Below are 18128 nucleotides of genomic sequence, written 5' to 3'. Positions count from 1 at the left end.
AGTGGATTAAGTAAGCCAGGGGAAGCAAGAGTCTCAGTCTTGTTTTGCTGACAGACCTGACAAGCTGCCACCCATTGCATCACATCCAATTTCATACCTTGCCAATAGAAGGACCTGGAGATCCGCTTATAAGTCTTAAGGAAACCAGAATGGCCGGCCACTGGAGTGCAATGATGCTCATAGAAAATTTTTTCCCGCCAAGAACTCGATAGACTCAATACAACCCTGCCTTTATACTTCAGAAAGCCATTATCAAAATGGTACTTAGTTGCGGAAGTGGAAGCACCATCAGAAGACAAGGATAAGGTTTTAATCTTGGCAAGAATCCAATGGTCTTGTTCTCCATGCCGCCTTATATCATCCAACCAACCCATGTACGGATACGAAATGGCAGACAACTCAACATCAGAATTCATTCGAGAAAGGGCATCAGCAGCAATATTATCACATCCTCGTTTGTATTGTATCTCGTAATCGAACCCAAGAAGTTTAGAAATCCACTTTTGTTGAAAAGGGGTGTGAGCTCTATTTTGTAAAAAGAACTTCAAACTGTGATGATCAGTTTTAATAATAAAGTGTCTGCCTTGAATGTATGACTGCCACTTCTTGATTGCATGCACAATTGCCAACATTTCTCGTTCATAAGTGGACATTGCTTGAGCTCTAGGACCTAATGCTTTGCTTGTAAAAGCAATTGGTTTACCACCCTGATGTAAAATAGCACCGATTCCAGTATTGGAAGCATCAGTTTCTATTGTAAATTCTTTGGAGAAATCTGGTAAAGCAAGAACTTGGGGAGACACCATAATATCCTTGAGAGCTGTGAAAGCCATAGTAACCTCATCAGTCCACTGGAAGGCATCCTTTTTCGTAAGAACTGTCAGGGGTCCACAAATCTGCCCATAGTTCGGAATAAACTTGCGATAATATCCCGTAAGACCAAGAAATCCCCGTAAAGCCTTGACAAAGTGAGGAAGAGGCCAATCCTGTATAGATTTCAGTTTACAGGGGTCTGCAGCCACCCCTTGCCTGGACACCACATGGCCTAAGTATTCAATTTGGGACTTACCAAAATCACACTTGGTTTTCTTTACAAATAACTGATGGTCTTGGAGGACATTGAAGACCAGGGACAAATGGTGAAGATGGGATTCCCAAGAACCACTGTACACTAAAATATCGTCGAAGAAAACCAAAACAAACTTCCTCAAATAGGGTCTGAAAATCTCATTCATCAAACTTTGGAAAGAAGCTGGGGCATTTGTAAGCCCAAATGGCATTACTAAAAATTCATAATGACCATCATGGGTGCGAAATGCTGTCTTCTCAATGTCACTAGGATGTACTCTGATCTGATGGTAACCAACTCGCAAATCCAACTTCGAAAAAAACTGAGCACCAAATAACTCATCCAACAATTCATCAATTAATGGTATTGGATACTTGTCCTTGATTGTTAACAAATTAAGAGCTCTATAATCCATGCACATCCTCCAGCTATTATCTTTCTTTTTAACTAGCAAAACAGGTGAAGAAAATGGACTGTTGCTAGCTCGAATAAAACCCGAGTCTAATAATTCCTGGACACATTTCTCAATCTCAGATTTTTGTAAAGGACCATACCTATAAGGCCTTGCACTTGGAGGCTTGCTGCCTTCCAAAAGAGGGATTCTATGGTCATGAGAACGGGAAGGAGGCAGTGTGGTTGGTGCTTGGAATACAGAAGCAAACTGAGATAATAGACTCTCCAACTCGGTTGTTTGAAGAACAGTGAGATCCCCAACAATAGCAACCTGAGTCTCGGGCTCAATGAAGAAAAGAACTACACCAAAAAGACCTTGAGACAGCAACTTCTCCACTTGACAGGTTGAAATGGGCAGTGGTGAAGGGGGAGGAGAACTACAAAGGCAATAGTGCTTCCTACCCAATGTAAATTCCATTTTGAGTTTGTCAAAATCCCAAAGAATAGGACCCAAAGTTCTCAACCATTGAGCTCCTAAAACCACATCACAACCACCCAATTGTAGTACATAGAAATCAGAAATATACTCATATTGTTGAATCTGCAACTTAATCTGAGAACAACAACCCTTACTGGAAATGGTTCCCCCATTTGCAATCATTACCTCAAAAGAATTATTAGAGTCAACCTTCCAACCCAATTGTTTGGCAGTAGACAAGCTGATGAAGTTATGTGAGCTACCCGAATCCAACAACACAACAACTGGGCAATTTTTTATGAACCCAGAAACCTTCATAGTTTGAATATGTTGAGGAGCTGATGAACCAAAAACTGCACAAGCTGTAATTTCAATTTGTTGATCATCTTGACCCTCACCCCTATATCCTCAATCCTATCAGCAGAAAGGTCTAATAATAGTAACTGCTGAGTAGCACAGACATGACCCCGAACCCATTTCTCTGGACAAGAATAACACAACCCCTTTTTCCTACGATCTTGAAGTTCTTCAAAGGACAGTTTCCTCACATTACTAGCCCTCGATGTGCTAGAAGAAGAACTATTACCAGAAAACAGAGGCACAGATTTTGAGGTGGTAACATTACTGAAAGAAGACGCAGAATTTCTGGAGAAATGTCGAACCTTGGTATCTGAGAGTTTGATGTCCAATTGGAAAGCCAGAGCAATTGCTTCATGTACATCAGATGGCCGAAGCAATTTGACATCGTGACGCAACTCCGGTATCAGCCCTCCAATGAAACAACTGCGTAGCATGACTGGACCAATCTCCGTAGTCCGATTCGCTAACCGACGAAACTCAGAGACGTACTCCTTAAGAGAACCCAACTGCTTCAAGTGAACTAGGGCTTCGGTAAAGTCCTCGAATTCAGAGGGCCCAAATTCTTTACAAAAGACATGAACAAAATCTCTCCAATTTGGGTAATTCTTGATGCAGTTCCGCCATTGAAACCATTGTAAAGCTTCATTGTCCATATGGAAGGAAGCCATTCGTACCTTTTGTTTATCGTCGACAGTGAAGTAATCGAAATAGTGCTCTGCCCGGTAAACCCATGCCAAAGGATCATCGCCGTTCGAGAAGCGAGGAAACTCAAGCTTGATCAATGGCGGCCGTGGTTGAAATGACGAATCTTGACGGGAAAAACGCTGACCCATATGATCAATTGGATCCGAGAAGGTTTCTTCAGAACTACCCATGGGATTTGAAGAATTGCCATGAAAAGGACGATCAGTACCCGCCAAATGAAATTCCAAGGCTGCGAATCGCGACTCCATGGATGCGATTACAGTGGACAAGTTCTGCATTGTCGACCCGATCGTCGCGACGGAAGATTGGATTTCTTGAACCGAACCTTCAAGAGCTGCAACTCGTGTATCCATGGTTTTGGCACGCGTTGTTGCTCGCGTCATACAAGAAGGGAAACGTGGAGGATTGTTACTGGCTGATACCAATAATAAGACCCTTGTTCTAACCTTGCACCTGTATGCTAGTATTTCTCTTGTATTACTTCAACAACATCTTTTACAAATCATACCCTGCATTTGCACAAGTGTTCAGTATTTATACCGAACTGCAAGCTAAGGCAGTTACAAGATATTTCCCAAATCTTATCTCTAACCACCCAATTATTATTGGTACTAACAATCAACAATTACTAACAGATAGGATGCTTAGCACTAACATCCAACAATACTAACAGCATAACAGCATCATAACAGCATCCTAACACAAACCCTCTTATCAACGAAGAGAATTCCCACACAATCGAAGTTTGAAACCAACAAATCAATTTCAAGTGTTAAGCTGCTGGGGTCTGGGTCTTCGAATTCCGACGAGCTGTTTCCATACGAACCGCGGCGCACCGTACCGTGCCATGCCGTCGAACACAATCCTCTCTGCTCTATCTCCGGCGTTCAAGCCATTAAGGTAAGCAATTTCTTATTTATAAAACGAATTAGGGAGTGACATCGGGCTTTTGAATTAGGGATTTACAAATTGGGGATATGGGCATTAATTTTTCATGTAGGGTTTTAATTTTGGAGAAATTAGTAGGCTAGGCAGGGGATTAATTTGATTGCGTCAGAATTTGAGTTTTGGGATTGTTGAATTTGTTTTGTTATTGTATTATTGGGTTGGTTTTGCAGTGATCCGTGGATTCTTGTGACATCTGAAATTGATTAGATCAGCCATTTTCAGTTCTGTCGGTTTGTTTTGGGTTTTCAAAACTTCTTTGTATGTACGCATGGTAAAATCCAAACAGTCTTAACACCAGTTGATCTATTCAATCTGATTTCATCTATCATCTCGCACTCGGATTTCTCTATCTTTATTTATCTATTACCTCTAATTTATAACTTTAAAATGTTTGACTGTTTTCCCGCTTTGATCAGTATGAACAAAATTCTTGAGCGGAACCATAAAAGTTGCTATTCCTCACAAGACAATGTTGCTGAGAACGAAACACAGGTGATATTTTATAATTACCGAGCCTCATCAAAATTCTGTTTGCATTTTTGTGTTTGTATGTGCTGGTGGTGGTATGAGCGTCTACTGACTGTTATACTTGATGGTATATATCCTCTAAGCATGCATGTTGGTTGGAGTCAAATGCAAATTCATAGAATCTGAATTTAAGGTAATCTATATGCATTTCATTTCAAGTTTCGTTCCATAGAATTTGCTTCACCGGTGCAGATGATGTTATAACTGTTTTAATGGCCTGAATGGATGATTTAGAACTGCTTCTTCGTATGCAGATTACCATACGTATTTGAGAGCACAGCTGATGTAAGTTCTCTCTCTCTCTGTGCATCGAACTGTTTTGTCTGTCAACTTTGCTTATAAATTACTCTCCTTGCTTTCCCTTTATCAGGAAAATTTTACCGATTGCAAATGATAAATGTTACGAGCATGGGAAAAGCATAACCAATTTTAAATCAGCTTTACAGGTATGCATTGATTCCAGATTCAAACCATCACTTCCGTTTAGTATGTTGTTTATCATTTTGTGATCATAACACTGTCGGGCGGTGTTACTATTGTGAATGTTATGCGAGAAGGCAAAGAAAATTCTAATGGGAGAAAGCAAAGGTAAGGTGAAGATTTTGGTTTGTCCTTCGTGTTTCAACTTCCGATTTCACTCAATTTTATGTATTTGCTGAACGCCTTCTTTGTTTTACGAAATGTTTCTATATTCCCAAATAGTTGTACCAAGAACCAACACTACTTAGATCACACGGATAGTACTTGGACCTAAAAAAAGAATGGTCAAACGGATCTTTTCTCAAAGTCAAATCTCAATTGTACAAATGAAAGATTTTTTTAATGTGTTGTTAACGTTTGATCGTTTTATCTTCAAAATATTATTGCTGTATCATTAACATTTGATCGCTATATTGCCAATTTTAGTTCCAATCAATTCAGCACGTGAAGTTTAGTTTCTAATCATTTTTAGGTTTGACATTGAATAGATTAATTGTACAATATTATTAAGAGACAAATATCTGTGCAAAAAGTAGAGGAAAAAAAAGAAATGATTGGGTGTGGATCAAAGTGAATTAAAGATTTCAAAGGAGTCAATTTACTGTCTACACCTTCAACAATATTTCAAACACCGCAATAACGGGCGGGTACACTAAAAATCAAGCAAAAAATTATTTTAAATTATTCGAAATTTAATTTAAAATGGGCAGAAGATTGTCTTGGTTAAAACCCAAAACCATTACACACAGAAATAACAAACATGTTAACAAGAGAACTAACTATGCAGCAAAGTTAATTCTTTATATGTATTGAGTGTAGTTTTGCCACGACCACCACGATCCATCAGCAACATCTGCATCACCTTCGCTCTCCTTGTTAGAATCATCATAGCTTCCGTCATCATTAACATCGTCACCCTCACCAACACCATCATCTGCATCAACAGTCATCATCTTCAACCTCATCACCACCGTCAATAATGTTCTGTTATCTGTACTCCTTGTAGTTCTGGGGAACTCTTCCACTCAAAGCTGTTAATCTTCAACTTAGGGCATTCATATATATTTACAGCTTTCAAGGATGGGAATTTGACAATGCAATTTCCAGAGAAGAAATCTTGCAGACTTGGTAGACAGGAAAGGTTCAAACTTTCCAACTGGCAAAAAGAAATCTCACCATCATTTCCTGCATCATCTCCATCTGATGTCGTTGCCCCTATTTCTGTCATTCTTTCACAACTCCCAACGATCATTGTTCTTAGCCGCTTTAAAGTTTTGGCTATCGTATATGTTGCTAAATATTTCAAGCTGTGACAACGAACTACTACCAAAATTGTTAAATTCTGGAAGGGAATAGCAGATGACCCTATATCCTTCAATGCAGAACAACCATATTCTTTTGTTGACACTATCTCTTCCATTGATACACGATTTCCAGCCATGGAAGACGATAACACAAAAGTTAAACTATTACAATCACGCACCACCAAGGTTGTTAAGTTTCGCAACACAACCTGCAGTATTTGTACATTCCATTTTAAGAGAAGAGAATTCATATTAATTGTTATTATCTAGTCAAATGGTATCTTTAGATAAAAAAAATTATACCAACAAATATTTCTTAATACGCACTAGATAAAATGAATCACTTCAAATGATCAAATATATGTAAATTTAGCCACATAAAATCTAGGATTTCTATGGTGGTTGTATCATTTTTCTTTGTAAATTATATCGCTCGAATAAAAATAAAACAACAAGTACTAATGGCATAAATGGGAAAGAATGACACTAGTGGCATACCTCCTCAGTAATGATATGTGTATATTGGGCATTGTTTTGGACATGGAGATGCTTGAGTTGTTGAAAATCTTCACTACTTGAGTGGTACACAACATTATCAGCTCCCTCCGACCCATCCAAATACAAATTTTCACATGATCTCTTCAACAACATTTCTTGACCATTGTCCAATTCACAGCCAGTTGGGAGCTTTAGCTTCAATGTGTTGAGGGTTTCATCCGCATCGTACCATTCCCACGAAGCACCGATTAATATTTGGTATCTTTTTAACTTGTCAGTGAACAAGTCCCTCGGAATACTGCCAGCATGTGGAACATGTATGCTTAATGCAGCTAAAAGAGGCAAGTCCTTCATTTCTGAAAGGCTAGCATTACTTCTTTCTCCGGTTACTCCTTCGGGCACCCATCCGTTGAAGCTGTCTTTCATTCTCAAGTCTTCTAGACTTGTCAAACGTGATATAACATTAGGTGAAATCACTTTGAGTTTAGAGCACCAGCTTAAATCCAGCAGTCGAAGACGAGTCAATTTCCCTATTTCTTCAGGCAACTCTTCAAACTTCGATTGTATAAAGCTGAGAATTTCTAGTTGCAATAGCTGTCCGACTAGAGTTATGTCTCCCAACACGCAATTATCCAAACACAATGTTCGAAGATTTTCTAGGAGCAGAAGAGATGGAGGCAGCGACGAAATACGCGGACTGGTTAAATCCATAACTTTAAGCTCTTTCATATCCTCAAAGAAGTTACCTGGGATTTCAAGCAAGTCACCATTAAAGTGCAAAAAAAAATACTCCAGTTGTTGGCATTTCAAAACTTCAGGAAGCCTAGGGATGTTTTTGCAAGACAAAGAGATCATTGTGCAATTTTCAGAAAAATCCTTATTGTTTGGCCATTCCTTCAAGACATCTCCTTCTGCTCTTAGTAAGGCACGGTGGCCTTTGGATGCAATCGAGATGGCAACATCACGTAACAAATCATGCATTGTGATTAATGTATTGTTCTCGGTGTCGAGTAACAGACCAGAATCTTTAAGCTCTTCAATCCACGCGTGCAATGCATGTCGTGCTTCCTCCACCGAATCGAAGTTCTTAAACAAACCCAAACCAATTGTATGTTTCAACAAGTCTGTCAGATTAGTGTATACGCTATGATTTACCATAATTCCACAGATCAAGAATAGTCGCTTCAGCTTGGGATCATCCAATTGATTGTAACTCCACTCTAAAGCCGAGTATGCTTCTTGTTCCGCTGGGTCTTCGTTGTCAAACACTTTTAGGCGACTGAAGGCATTCTTCCATAGTGGTAAAGTACTTCTATTTCTTAAAGAGCTTGCGACTGTGACAACCAAAAGTGGCAAACCTCCGCATTTTTTGGCGACATCGGTTGCCACAGTTCGTATGTCGGGATTTTTAACAACATCACCTGCTTTCGCCTCAAATAAACGCCAAGCTTCTTTCTCGTTTAAAACTCGAAGCTCAAAGTCTTTTTGCAACCGCTTGTCTGAGGATAGCAGTTTTCGAGTTCTGGATGTCAAAAGTATTCTACAATTCGGCAGACAAGGAAGTCCTACCGCCTCCAAGTCAATGCTTTCCCAAATGTTGTCTAAAATTACAAGAACTTTCTTGTCTTTTACCCTGTCACATAGATGAAGTGCTCTTACTGACATAGTTTCGCTTTCTTGAACTTCCATACCCAACTTTCTCGCAATTTCTTTTTGAATTCCTTCAAGGTCCGGATTTTGCACACTTCTTACCATAACCGCATCAGCAAATAACTTTTCTTTTACAGCTTGCCTAAGGACTTGTTCAACCAGTGTGGTCTTCCCCACGCCTCCAATACCATACACCATAATCAGGTCGGTATTAGGAATTCTCAGTTCATCCATGATCTTCTTGACAGTTAAATTCCTCGAATCAAATGCCTCATAATGTTTGTCAGATACCACGGATACATCTTGTGGGCGGACATTGTATGAAATGCTAGCGAAATCTTTTTTTGCGTAGAGGTTAACAACCGCCTGCTTCAACTTTGTTGATGTCCTGCCAAGCTTGTATCGGAGCACCGGGTTTGGACAAACCCCACGGAGACAGCTCATCTTTGCTTGAGTATCAGGCTTCCGTAATTCGTTCTCCTCCTCGGTGATCTTTTCCGCGTCTTTCCGCCAGTTCTGTACGTCAGTGTGGATTGTTTCACCTCTTTCTTCAGCTTCTACAACCTTGAGCACTAGCCGCTCTCTAGCGGCACTTAATTTGTCCACTTCAGTCTGTAGTTTCTCAAGTTTGCTTTTGCAGTGAGTTAGGTAACCCACTTGGCGTATAGCTGGTTCAACTGCATACTTGTCAACTATTCCGACAATTAGACTAACAATCTCCATGCCTGCTGATGAATACAAATTAAATTAGAAGAAAGGGATCTCAAGAAATACTTTTCTTTTCTAATTGACTTATGAGTTATGATCTTTCAACAACTTATAAATAAACACATTACATTTCAAAGTGTATTATGAAAAACAGAAAATTCTATTCCACTTCTGGAAAAAGATTACTTTTTGAATAAAACATTGTCTAAAATTAGAAACTAACTCTAGTTTCTTGGCATTTAATTGTAATTTTCGAATATTAATTACATTGTGTGGGATACATTCATACTGAAACTAGTGTGGGATACATTTGTACCTATACTTGTATAAACATCATAGTACTCTCTCACATTTTCTTGAATAATCATATTGGATTCTAAGAAATCTGATGAGCAAACGGTAAGAACGCTTACCGTTCTTATAAGGTCATGTCAGTTTGTTTAAATGGCTTTTCCATTTGTGTTTTCAGATTTGTAAAAAACACATTTATTTGTTTAAAAACTTCCAATCGACATACATCATTTTATGAAAGATAAATAACCCGATTCCTAATTCCTTTGAAAGGTTATATGTCTAATGGCCTTGCTTCAATTCCAACCAACCAAGAAACATCTTCATCATCAAATAGCCACAACAATAATACATATAATTATATCTAAAATTTTACAACACTCTCCACTTTTCTCCCTATTTTTTGGATTTCAATTAGAGCAGGGCTTGACAAAAAGTCAATTTTATATTCCATTATTTAAGTAATTCCCTGAAAGCTAAAACCAACCAATGAATGGGGAGCTAAATGAGATTTGGTTTTGATCCTACATCTTGGAACACAAAAAATTTGTATGTGTTTGTTTGCTTGAATTCCATAAGGCTAGTGTTATGTAGCTGCTAGTGTTACTTTGTTGTTAGTGAACTAGGTGGGGACTTGGTTTCATTAGACAAGTGTATGCACCAAATTAGTTTTTCTTTGTCTTTGTTTGGTAGTGAAGGAGAAGAGATATGAATGCATGAAGGATGTTGAGCTGCTACTATTAGCTCAAGCATTTCATCTCTATATTTCTCTGATTTTCTTCATTCTAATTTAACATGTGTATCCTAAAGCTAAATGAAATGATTATCAAACCGACCCTAAACCATATGTAAAACTGGTACTTAGGATGGATTAAAAAGTTTTGCCCACGCGTTGCTACATGATTAAAAATTGTAAGAGAGATCGTATTTCGAAGATACAAAGAGTATGCCAAAACAAGCAAAAAAAATTTGCTTCAACGCTAAAAACTTTTGTCCAGTATTTGTTGATTGTTAAGGAAGCACCCTAGGCAAGGAAAGAAAAATATTGAAACACATGAAGCAATTTTATATGACAACAGAATTATACTACAAAGAAAATAAGGATAGTGTGGTTACCTAGTGGTTTTTTTTTGGTTTTGTTTTGGGACTGGAGTTTAGTTCAAACCAATTGGAGAGGACCTTTTTTTAGCAATTCAGCAGGACTTCACCACTACCAACATTCTTAGCTAGATAGAGAACGTTGTATGAGTGCATCGTTATTATCTACAAACATGGAATTGGAAAATATATAACTGTTAATTCAACCATGAACCAACTTCTGCCTATATACAATGAAAAAAAACAAATCACTATTTCAACTCACTCTCTCATCAGAATGTATAAAATAATCTGAATTAAAAAATTCACAGATTAAAATTATGATATTTATAAATCTCAAAATCACAAAACTCCTAAATTTAAACAAAACAAACTCCACAAATGTGTTTTTCATGTTATAATCTTGAGCAGAATAGACTTGCGTACAATTTTTATAAAACAACACTTGTATAACACTTATACCAAAATTTACTCACATTCTTAGTTGTAAGTTATTGATTTGGTAAAAGTTGGTGACTCATATAATGTATTGATACATTCATAGTTTTTTTAATCAATTTTTACATACAATTAATAATATCGGTTGTATACTTACACTGTTCTTTCCAAAAATTGTGTTCTCAGATTTTTATTTATTATTAATTCATAAGAAAACAATTTTTTTCAAAAGAAAAAAAGGCAGAGAATGCAGTAAATAACATATTCACTGAGCTAAGAAAACTAAAAAGTGTGAAATATATTGCAGAAATATAGTTAGTGAGTCTGCTTGACTGTGCTGCTTAACTGTGACTAGGAAGAAACTGAAATGTCTCAGTGAATCTTTCCAGCCTTCAAAATAGATCCTTTTAAAAATAAATAAAAATTATCCATGAATTCCAAAAAAACTGAATCCTGTAACAATGCTGAAAAGCATATCTGATGAAAGGAATGATGAATGAAAAAATAAAATCAAAGAAGGAGAAAAAAAATGAAATTCCCAAATTAGTGTTACACTACAACACTAGCAATCACCTTGTTTATCTTAAAAAAATAGTTTAAATAATGTTTTGTTGGAAAATAGCATTAGCATGCCAGCTGTCATCAACTTGAGCACTATGGAGAGAATAATTTGCTTCAGTGTTCTTGTGTGTCACTACCAATGGAGTTGAGAATAGCTGGCACCAAAAAATGCAAATAATTTGTTATTAAGCATGCAGACAATATATTCACATTTATCAAAACAATTATTTCTATTAAATACAAATTAAAGCAGATTAAATATATATCTTATTTAATAAAACTAATCATGGTGGTACAACACAATCATATACTTAACATGAAAATTCTTTTACTTCTCAAATATTTTTATAATTTTCTGTCGTAAGATCAGATGAATTAAAATCTAAAATTTGAAATTTTTTTTATAAAAACATGGGGAAAACACTTCTAAACGACTTAATCATCAAGTGACTTAAGAATTATAAAAAAGTTGATAAGATTATATTGGTAAATCTGTATCAGAAAAGTTGAAATATCTCAGGACAAATAGATTGGTAACTATTAACGTAAAATATTAATTAATTGAAACCATTGAGGAAAAAATCGAATTTGAGAACATTTTTTTCAACGGATTTTGCTTCATTGTTCACATTAGATTATCTTGATTAGAGGACGATCAAATATGTAATTTAAGGGTATTCAATTAAAATTTAAAGTAATTGTATAAAATTCAACATATCCAATCATGATTTTATGATAGGTTAATAAAATTCTTAAAATCCGATTGTATTCAATTAGGATCTTAATAAAATTTTTATTTTCTAAGTGTATTCAATTACAAATTAGAAATTGATTTTAAAGAATTGAAAAAGTTGAGAAATTATAGAAAATTTGAGAGAATTTTAAGCATTCATAAATCTCACATCTTCCATAAAATTTTAAAAAAATTAAATCAAAATTTATAAGAAATCTCTACAAATCAATTAAACTACATAAAAATACATTAAAAAATTTTAAATTCTGAATTGAATACGTGCACGTAACACTCGACAATTCACCGTAAAAAAACATAGCCATTATCCCTCATAAAAAATATGAACTATTATCCTTATTGCGATGTATTTAATCGGATCACAAACAATCCCATGACATCTCATAATATCATGAGGGCATAAACACATACAATTATCAAGAAGAACACAGAACCATTAACCCACTTCTCCACCGCCTTGAGCCCATTGAGTTTTGGGTGAGTTTGGGTGGTGTTTGGAGGTGATACGGTAGGTTTTGCCGAGAGGGAGAAGGGAGAGTTGCAGAGGGGGACAGATGGGAGGAGAGGCAGAGAGTTGTGAGGGATGAGAGAGAGTGACAGTAGGAAGATGGAGGAGTCTGTGTGTAACGAGAGATTAAGTGAGGCGTGGTACAGAGAACCATTAACCCAATTCCGGAGATCCAGCTGGAGGGCAGTTTCGGTACAACAACGAAAAAAAAGGAAATAGGTGATGGACGCGTGGAAACTGTGAAAAAAGGTATGGAAACGCGCATGATTGACATGCATTATTGACCCATTGAAAGGAAGGAAACTCGCCAGAAGGGAAGGAAAGGGCACATGATGAGAGAAGTGGGGCCCTGCTTGATGGGTTGTCGGCCATCCATGTGCAATTCCAATTGCATTATTTTGGTCGTATGACATTGATCTGGACGGTCCTGATTCAAAATTATTAATTATTAATTTTAAATTTTATAAATACATTAAATCTAACTAGTGAGGTTGAATATGATAAATTAAACTATAAAAAAAAGAGATCTAATATGAGACTTTTTTTTTTTTTTTTTGACAACTAAATCTTGCTTTGGTATAAAGATATATGAGACATGAATCCTGTTTTCACTAAGTTTTTTTTTTCTTTTTTATTAACAGGAGGATCCCTCTAAAATTATAATAATTATAGCCGTTGGATCAAAATCCAATGGTCCATGTTATCCAGTCAGTAGGATCCCGAGGCATTGCTCTGGAGAGGATCCAATTCCGTTCTGATGCTCTTTCTTTGAAGTAAACAAACATAAAGAAAGAAAGAAAAGAAAAGAGTTTTAACGAAACACTTATGTACTGTTCACTTTTAACGAAAAATCATATTTTTACATTTCCTTGGTGCTATTCATTACACCTTTATTAGTCATTTTTCATTAAAACTAAATTTTTTTTATACTTTTGGTTATATATATATATATATATATATATATATATATATAAAGTTGTTGCAATGAAGAAACTGCAATTATATGCCTAGATCTAAATCTTTGGTCAACATCTCAGGGTCCTAAATGGGAGAAAGTGGATCTTCTCCGGATCCTTTCCACGATTCCACCAAAGCCTCATAAGCTATCAATTCGGATCTTTGAAATTTGATTTAATGGTTAAAAATAGGGAGCTCTATTAAAAATTATAACAATTTTAACTGTTGAATTAAATTTCAAGAATCCGGATTGATGTCTTATGAGGATTTGATGAAAGGAATCCGGAAATAATCACTTTCCCTAAATGGGTATACTAGAATAGGAACGATCTCTTCCAATGTAGCCTTAGAAACTCAATTTTTTGTTTCATATTTATATGTATATGTCAGCTTTTCAGAGTTTTTCTTGCAGTTTACTCATATGTGCACTCTGGCAATGCTAAGTTTTATTGTTTTAGCTGAACCCACAGGAATTTTGAGGGCTTTTTTTTACAGTGATATTTTACTTTGAAGAAGGAATTTAGGCTAAACAAGATAATATTTTATACATAATTAGGTATTGAACTTGTTATTTATGTTAGTCAAACATGAGATTTTTTTATTTACTAATGTAGAAAAATATCACTGGAATATGTTACTACATATACAAAGATCATTAGACCTTTTAATGTTGTGTCATTTTTAGCTTAGGTTTGCAACTCAAATAATAGAGCACTTACCCACGAAACAAAAGGAAGAGCAAAACAAAATGTCATGGAGTTTATGTAAGGGAACAATAGTTCAGTTGATTAAAAGTATTTATTTTGTATTCAAAATCTCAAGTATAATTTTCTCTCCCTCAATATCGCTCGTACAAGATAGAAGAATAAAATTTGTGGGGTTGTTAGAGCATCTCAAAAGAAAATGTCAAATTTAAAATATTAAATTGATATTTAATGACTTATGTGGTAATTTGTACAATTTTTTTATTCAATTGATATGTTAAATAATAATGTCATTTTAAATATTTTTAATCACTTTATGAGGTAACCAATCAAAATTTTAAAATACACAACCACATTTATTATATTTCCATTAAATCTATTAAAAAATATTAAATGGATTTAACAGTGGCTATCAAATTGACAGCAAAACGTTTTGCCTTCAATTGACTCAAGTAGGAAATTGAATGCTTATTTAGAGAAAGTTTGCTGTTAATTTTTATTATTATATACCTATGTGGTAATTTTGACATCTCCTTTAGAGATGTCCTTAGAGTATCTTCAAAGAAGATTTCAAAATTTAAACATAAAATTTAAATTTGACGGTCTATGTGACATTTTGATATCTTTTAAAATTTTGCTCTCCACCTGTCAAATTAAATATTATTTTATTACACTATTTTCTTTTCTTTTTATTTTATTACACTGTTTCTTCAACCCAGTTCATAAAGTTTCAATCTTTGTGCAATTCTTCGTCTGGGTTTTGCTAAAATCCAACTTCTGATCCCAACCTCCGTGGAGCAAATCAATAGTTCAAATTTATGGCACGTCATCCTCATCCTCCCCCTTCTCCTTCTCCTCTTTCAAAGACATCCAAAAACTCTGCGCCGACGAAACCGACGACCCCTCCCAGCAACCGACAACCGGCGCCGCCACCAAAAAGGCCCCCGCTATTTTCCATCACGTTCGAGTCGCCAACTCGCTCATTTGCGCCTGGTCAGCTGCCAAGCCTTTCACGTCTTTTGGGAAGCAAGTTTGTGCTTTCTGGCTTCTGCGTTTGGCTTTCTACGTTTCTTCTCTGTTCTCTCTCTGGTTTTCCAAAATTCAAGCTTCGGTCTTCCTGGCTTCTTCGTTTGCCTTCAGTTTCAGCGTTTCCCATAAAAAAATTAATAAAAAATATATTTGAAGCTGCTATCAAATTTAACAGCAATCTCTATGCTGTCAATCCATGTCAACGTAACATAAGAATCAACATTTCGATTGGAAAATATTAGTGCGATTTTTTATTACTGTTATAGCTTATGTGGATATTTTAATATCCACTTATGCTGATAGAGTTTCATCTTGTACTCCTCCATCTTACTATTAAAATACCCCACACTGATAGTGCCATAGTGGGAACAACAATCATTGACACGCATGATCGAAGGAAACTGGCCAAATGTGAAGGAAAATGGGACGGGATGAGGGAAGTGGGGCCCAGCCTGATAGGTTGTCACTTGTCGGTCGCCCATGTGCAATCCCAATTGCATTACTTGATGATCGGGCCTCATTTATCCCCGTTGTTAGTTGATCCAACGGTTTTTATTTTAAATTATTTAATTTTAAATTTTAAATTTATAAAAACATCAAATTTAACGGATGAGATCGGAAAAAAGGAACGATCGGTTCCAATGTAGCCATAGAAACTCAAATTTTTGTGATATTTTAGGAAGCCATCTATGTATATATAGGAATGATTCAAGCTGCTATAATCAGTTACTATGTTTCATATTTATATGTATATGTCTTCTTTTCAGAGTCTTTCTTGTAGTTTACTTATATGTGCACTCTGGCATGCTAAGTTTTAGTTGAACCTGCAAAAATTTTGAAAGAACCAAATTTAGTTTGGTTTTGAATAACCGATAAATATACATGGACATAACGTTTTACAGATTTTGATCAAATATGTAACTTTTTCACTAAAGGGACAATGATGAGTTAGTGGGAGGGGTCCAATGGTGAGTTAGTGGGACAAGTGCGATTTTTTTTTTTTTTTTTTTTTCAACGATATTTTACTTTGAGGTGAAAATTTGGGCTATAATATACCATACATAAATAAGTATTGAACTCGTTATTTATATCAATTGAACATAAGACTTCTTATTTATTAATATAGAGGAATATTGTTGGACTATAATGTTACTACATCTACAAAGATTGTTAGTGACACGCCCCCGATCCCGATATTCCCCGAATACTAGGGTAGATACATGCTGGCCGACACTCGAGGGTGACGAAAGCCATTTATTGAATGTAAATGCTGAGAATAAGAAATAAATAAGACTTATAAATTTAAAATATAATGAATATGCATTTCAGGAACGTGTTTAGAGCACACATCTAATCTAGAACACTAAAAGAACTTATATAAAAATTAAATGAATTAAAAAATGAGTCCTACACCGAGAGGATTCGAAGATGCCGTTGTGGAAGTGCCTTGATGTTGGGATTGTATGCCTCGATTCTAGTCCTGAAGGGGCGCAAAACAAACATGAGTGGATCAAGTTGATATAGATGTAATAAAACAGTTATCAACATACTAACCCCCAGGTTTTATGAAAACACATATATCATGATAAAAATAGGTTTTCCGAAACCTAGCATGCTGTGCAATGTCTCAAAATATATCTCGTATATATCGTAATCGCTAGGGAATGTCCAATCTCACTCCAGACCCCATGCCAACTCCCCGTCCATGTGCCAATTGCCAGAGGAAAATCTCCTTCAGGCCCCATGCTAACTCCCCGTCCCTATGCCAATTGCCAGAGGAAAATCACCTTTAGGCCCTATGCCAACATCGTAACCTCTCTCATGATGGAATCTATCCCTCGCCTCGTAGCGGAATAGGGACCACTAGGTAAGTACAAAATCCTTGAACATACATGTATTTGAAAAGCAACTTTATAGTATAAAGTCATTCATCATCTATACTATAAAGAGGTGTTCTAAACATGTTCTAAATATTATATCATCATCCATCATATATTCTATAAAGAACACAGGTTATAGGAAAAATAGTAATAATTCAAAATAGCCTTAGTAAGCATGTTATCTCATAAAACGTAATCATTAAATCATGTTTTTCATGTATGCATTTCTAATAGTAAAATATGCATTTTAGAAGGGGTCCACTCACTGTACACCGTTAGTACAAAGCCGAGCCAAGGAATAATAGAATCGCCGCTATTAATTGCACAAACGATTGAATTTGGAAAAACGAACTTCATAAATGGATTCAAGATGTCAAATTACCCTAAGAAGGGTCTTGGTTAAATTTCCAAAAAGTCAAATATAAGAATATTCTGGAGAATATTCCAAGAATATTTCAAAGAATATTCCTTAGAATATTGCACCAGGTTGGGCTGGGCTTGCTGCTAGGCTTGGTAGGCTGGCCCAAAGGCCTGGGGTAAAAGGTTACAGGGACACGGATTGGGCCTTGGGTTTTGGGTTTTAGATGGAACGGGCCTAAGGCCCTAACCAAGATGGCCCAAGGCCTTTTGGGTTTTAGAAAAATAAATAAATAAAAAGAAAAGGGGGTTGGCTTTAACGAGCCTAAAGCCCGAGTTCTAAATGGCCCAAAGGGCCTGGGTTTACTGGATTGTGGGTCGCCGAATTCGAGGGAAGAAGAAGGGAGGATTTTGGCCGGAATTTTAGACAAAT

The 18128-nt window shown here is 36.1% G+C and overlaps 1 protein-coding gene and 2 long non-coding RNA genes across 5 annotated transcripts in view; 1 reads left to right on the top strand and 2 right to left on the bottom strand.

Annotated features, from left to right (window-relative positions):
• Window positions 1-3713: 3713 nt before the first annotated feature.
• Window positions 3714-5079, top strand: LOC137718614 (uncharacterized). The gene is made up of 5 exons (XR_011065902.1): window positions 3714-3905; window positions 4370-4445; window positions 4565-4614; window positions 4736-4766; window positions 4852-5079. It is a non-coding gene; the product is annotated as an uncharacterized lncRNA (long non-coding RNA).
• Window positions 5080-5627: 548 nt separating this feature from the next.
• Window positions 5628-18128, bottom strand: part of LOC137716766 (disease resistance protein At4g27190-like) — a 55799-nt gene continuing 43298 nt past the window's right edge. For 2 of the 3 annotated variants that reach the window (XM_068456149.1, XM_068456148.1), the window contains exons 2-3: window positions 6764-9138; window positions 5628-6474 (exon numbers count right to left, since the gene is read on the bottom strand). In XM_068456149.1, the coding sequence (XP_068312250.1) occupies window positions 5935-6474; window positions 6764-9136 (2913 nt within the window). In that variant the 5' untranslated portion in view covers window positions 9137-9138 and the 3' untranslated portion in view covers window positions 5628-5934. Of the gene's footprint in view, window positions 6475-6563; window positions 9139-18128 lie in introns of those variants that run through there. The other variant, XM_068456150.1, reaches the window with a different exon arrangement.
• LOC137716771 (uncharacterized) lies at window positions 10297-12874 on the bottom strand. The gene is made up of 3 exons (XR_011065739.1): window positions 12672-12874; window positions 11522-11664; window positions 10297-10675 (listed from the first exon to the last, which is right to left on the bottom strand). It is a non-coding gene; the product is annotated as an uncharacterized lncRNA (long non-coding RNA).

This window comes from Pyrus communis, chromosome 15 (genome assembly GCF_963583255.1).
Source record: "Pyrus communis chromosome 15, drPyrComm1.1, whole genome shotgun sequence".
Lineage (NCBI taxonomy): Eukaryota > Viridiplantae > Streptophyta > Magnoliopsida > Rosales > Rosaceae > Pyrus > Pyrus communis.
The sequence above is the reverse complement of the archived record's forward strand: the minus strand, read 5'-3'. Positions and strand labels throughout refer to the sequence as shown.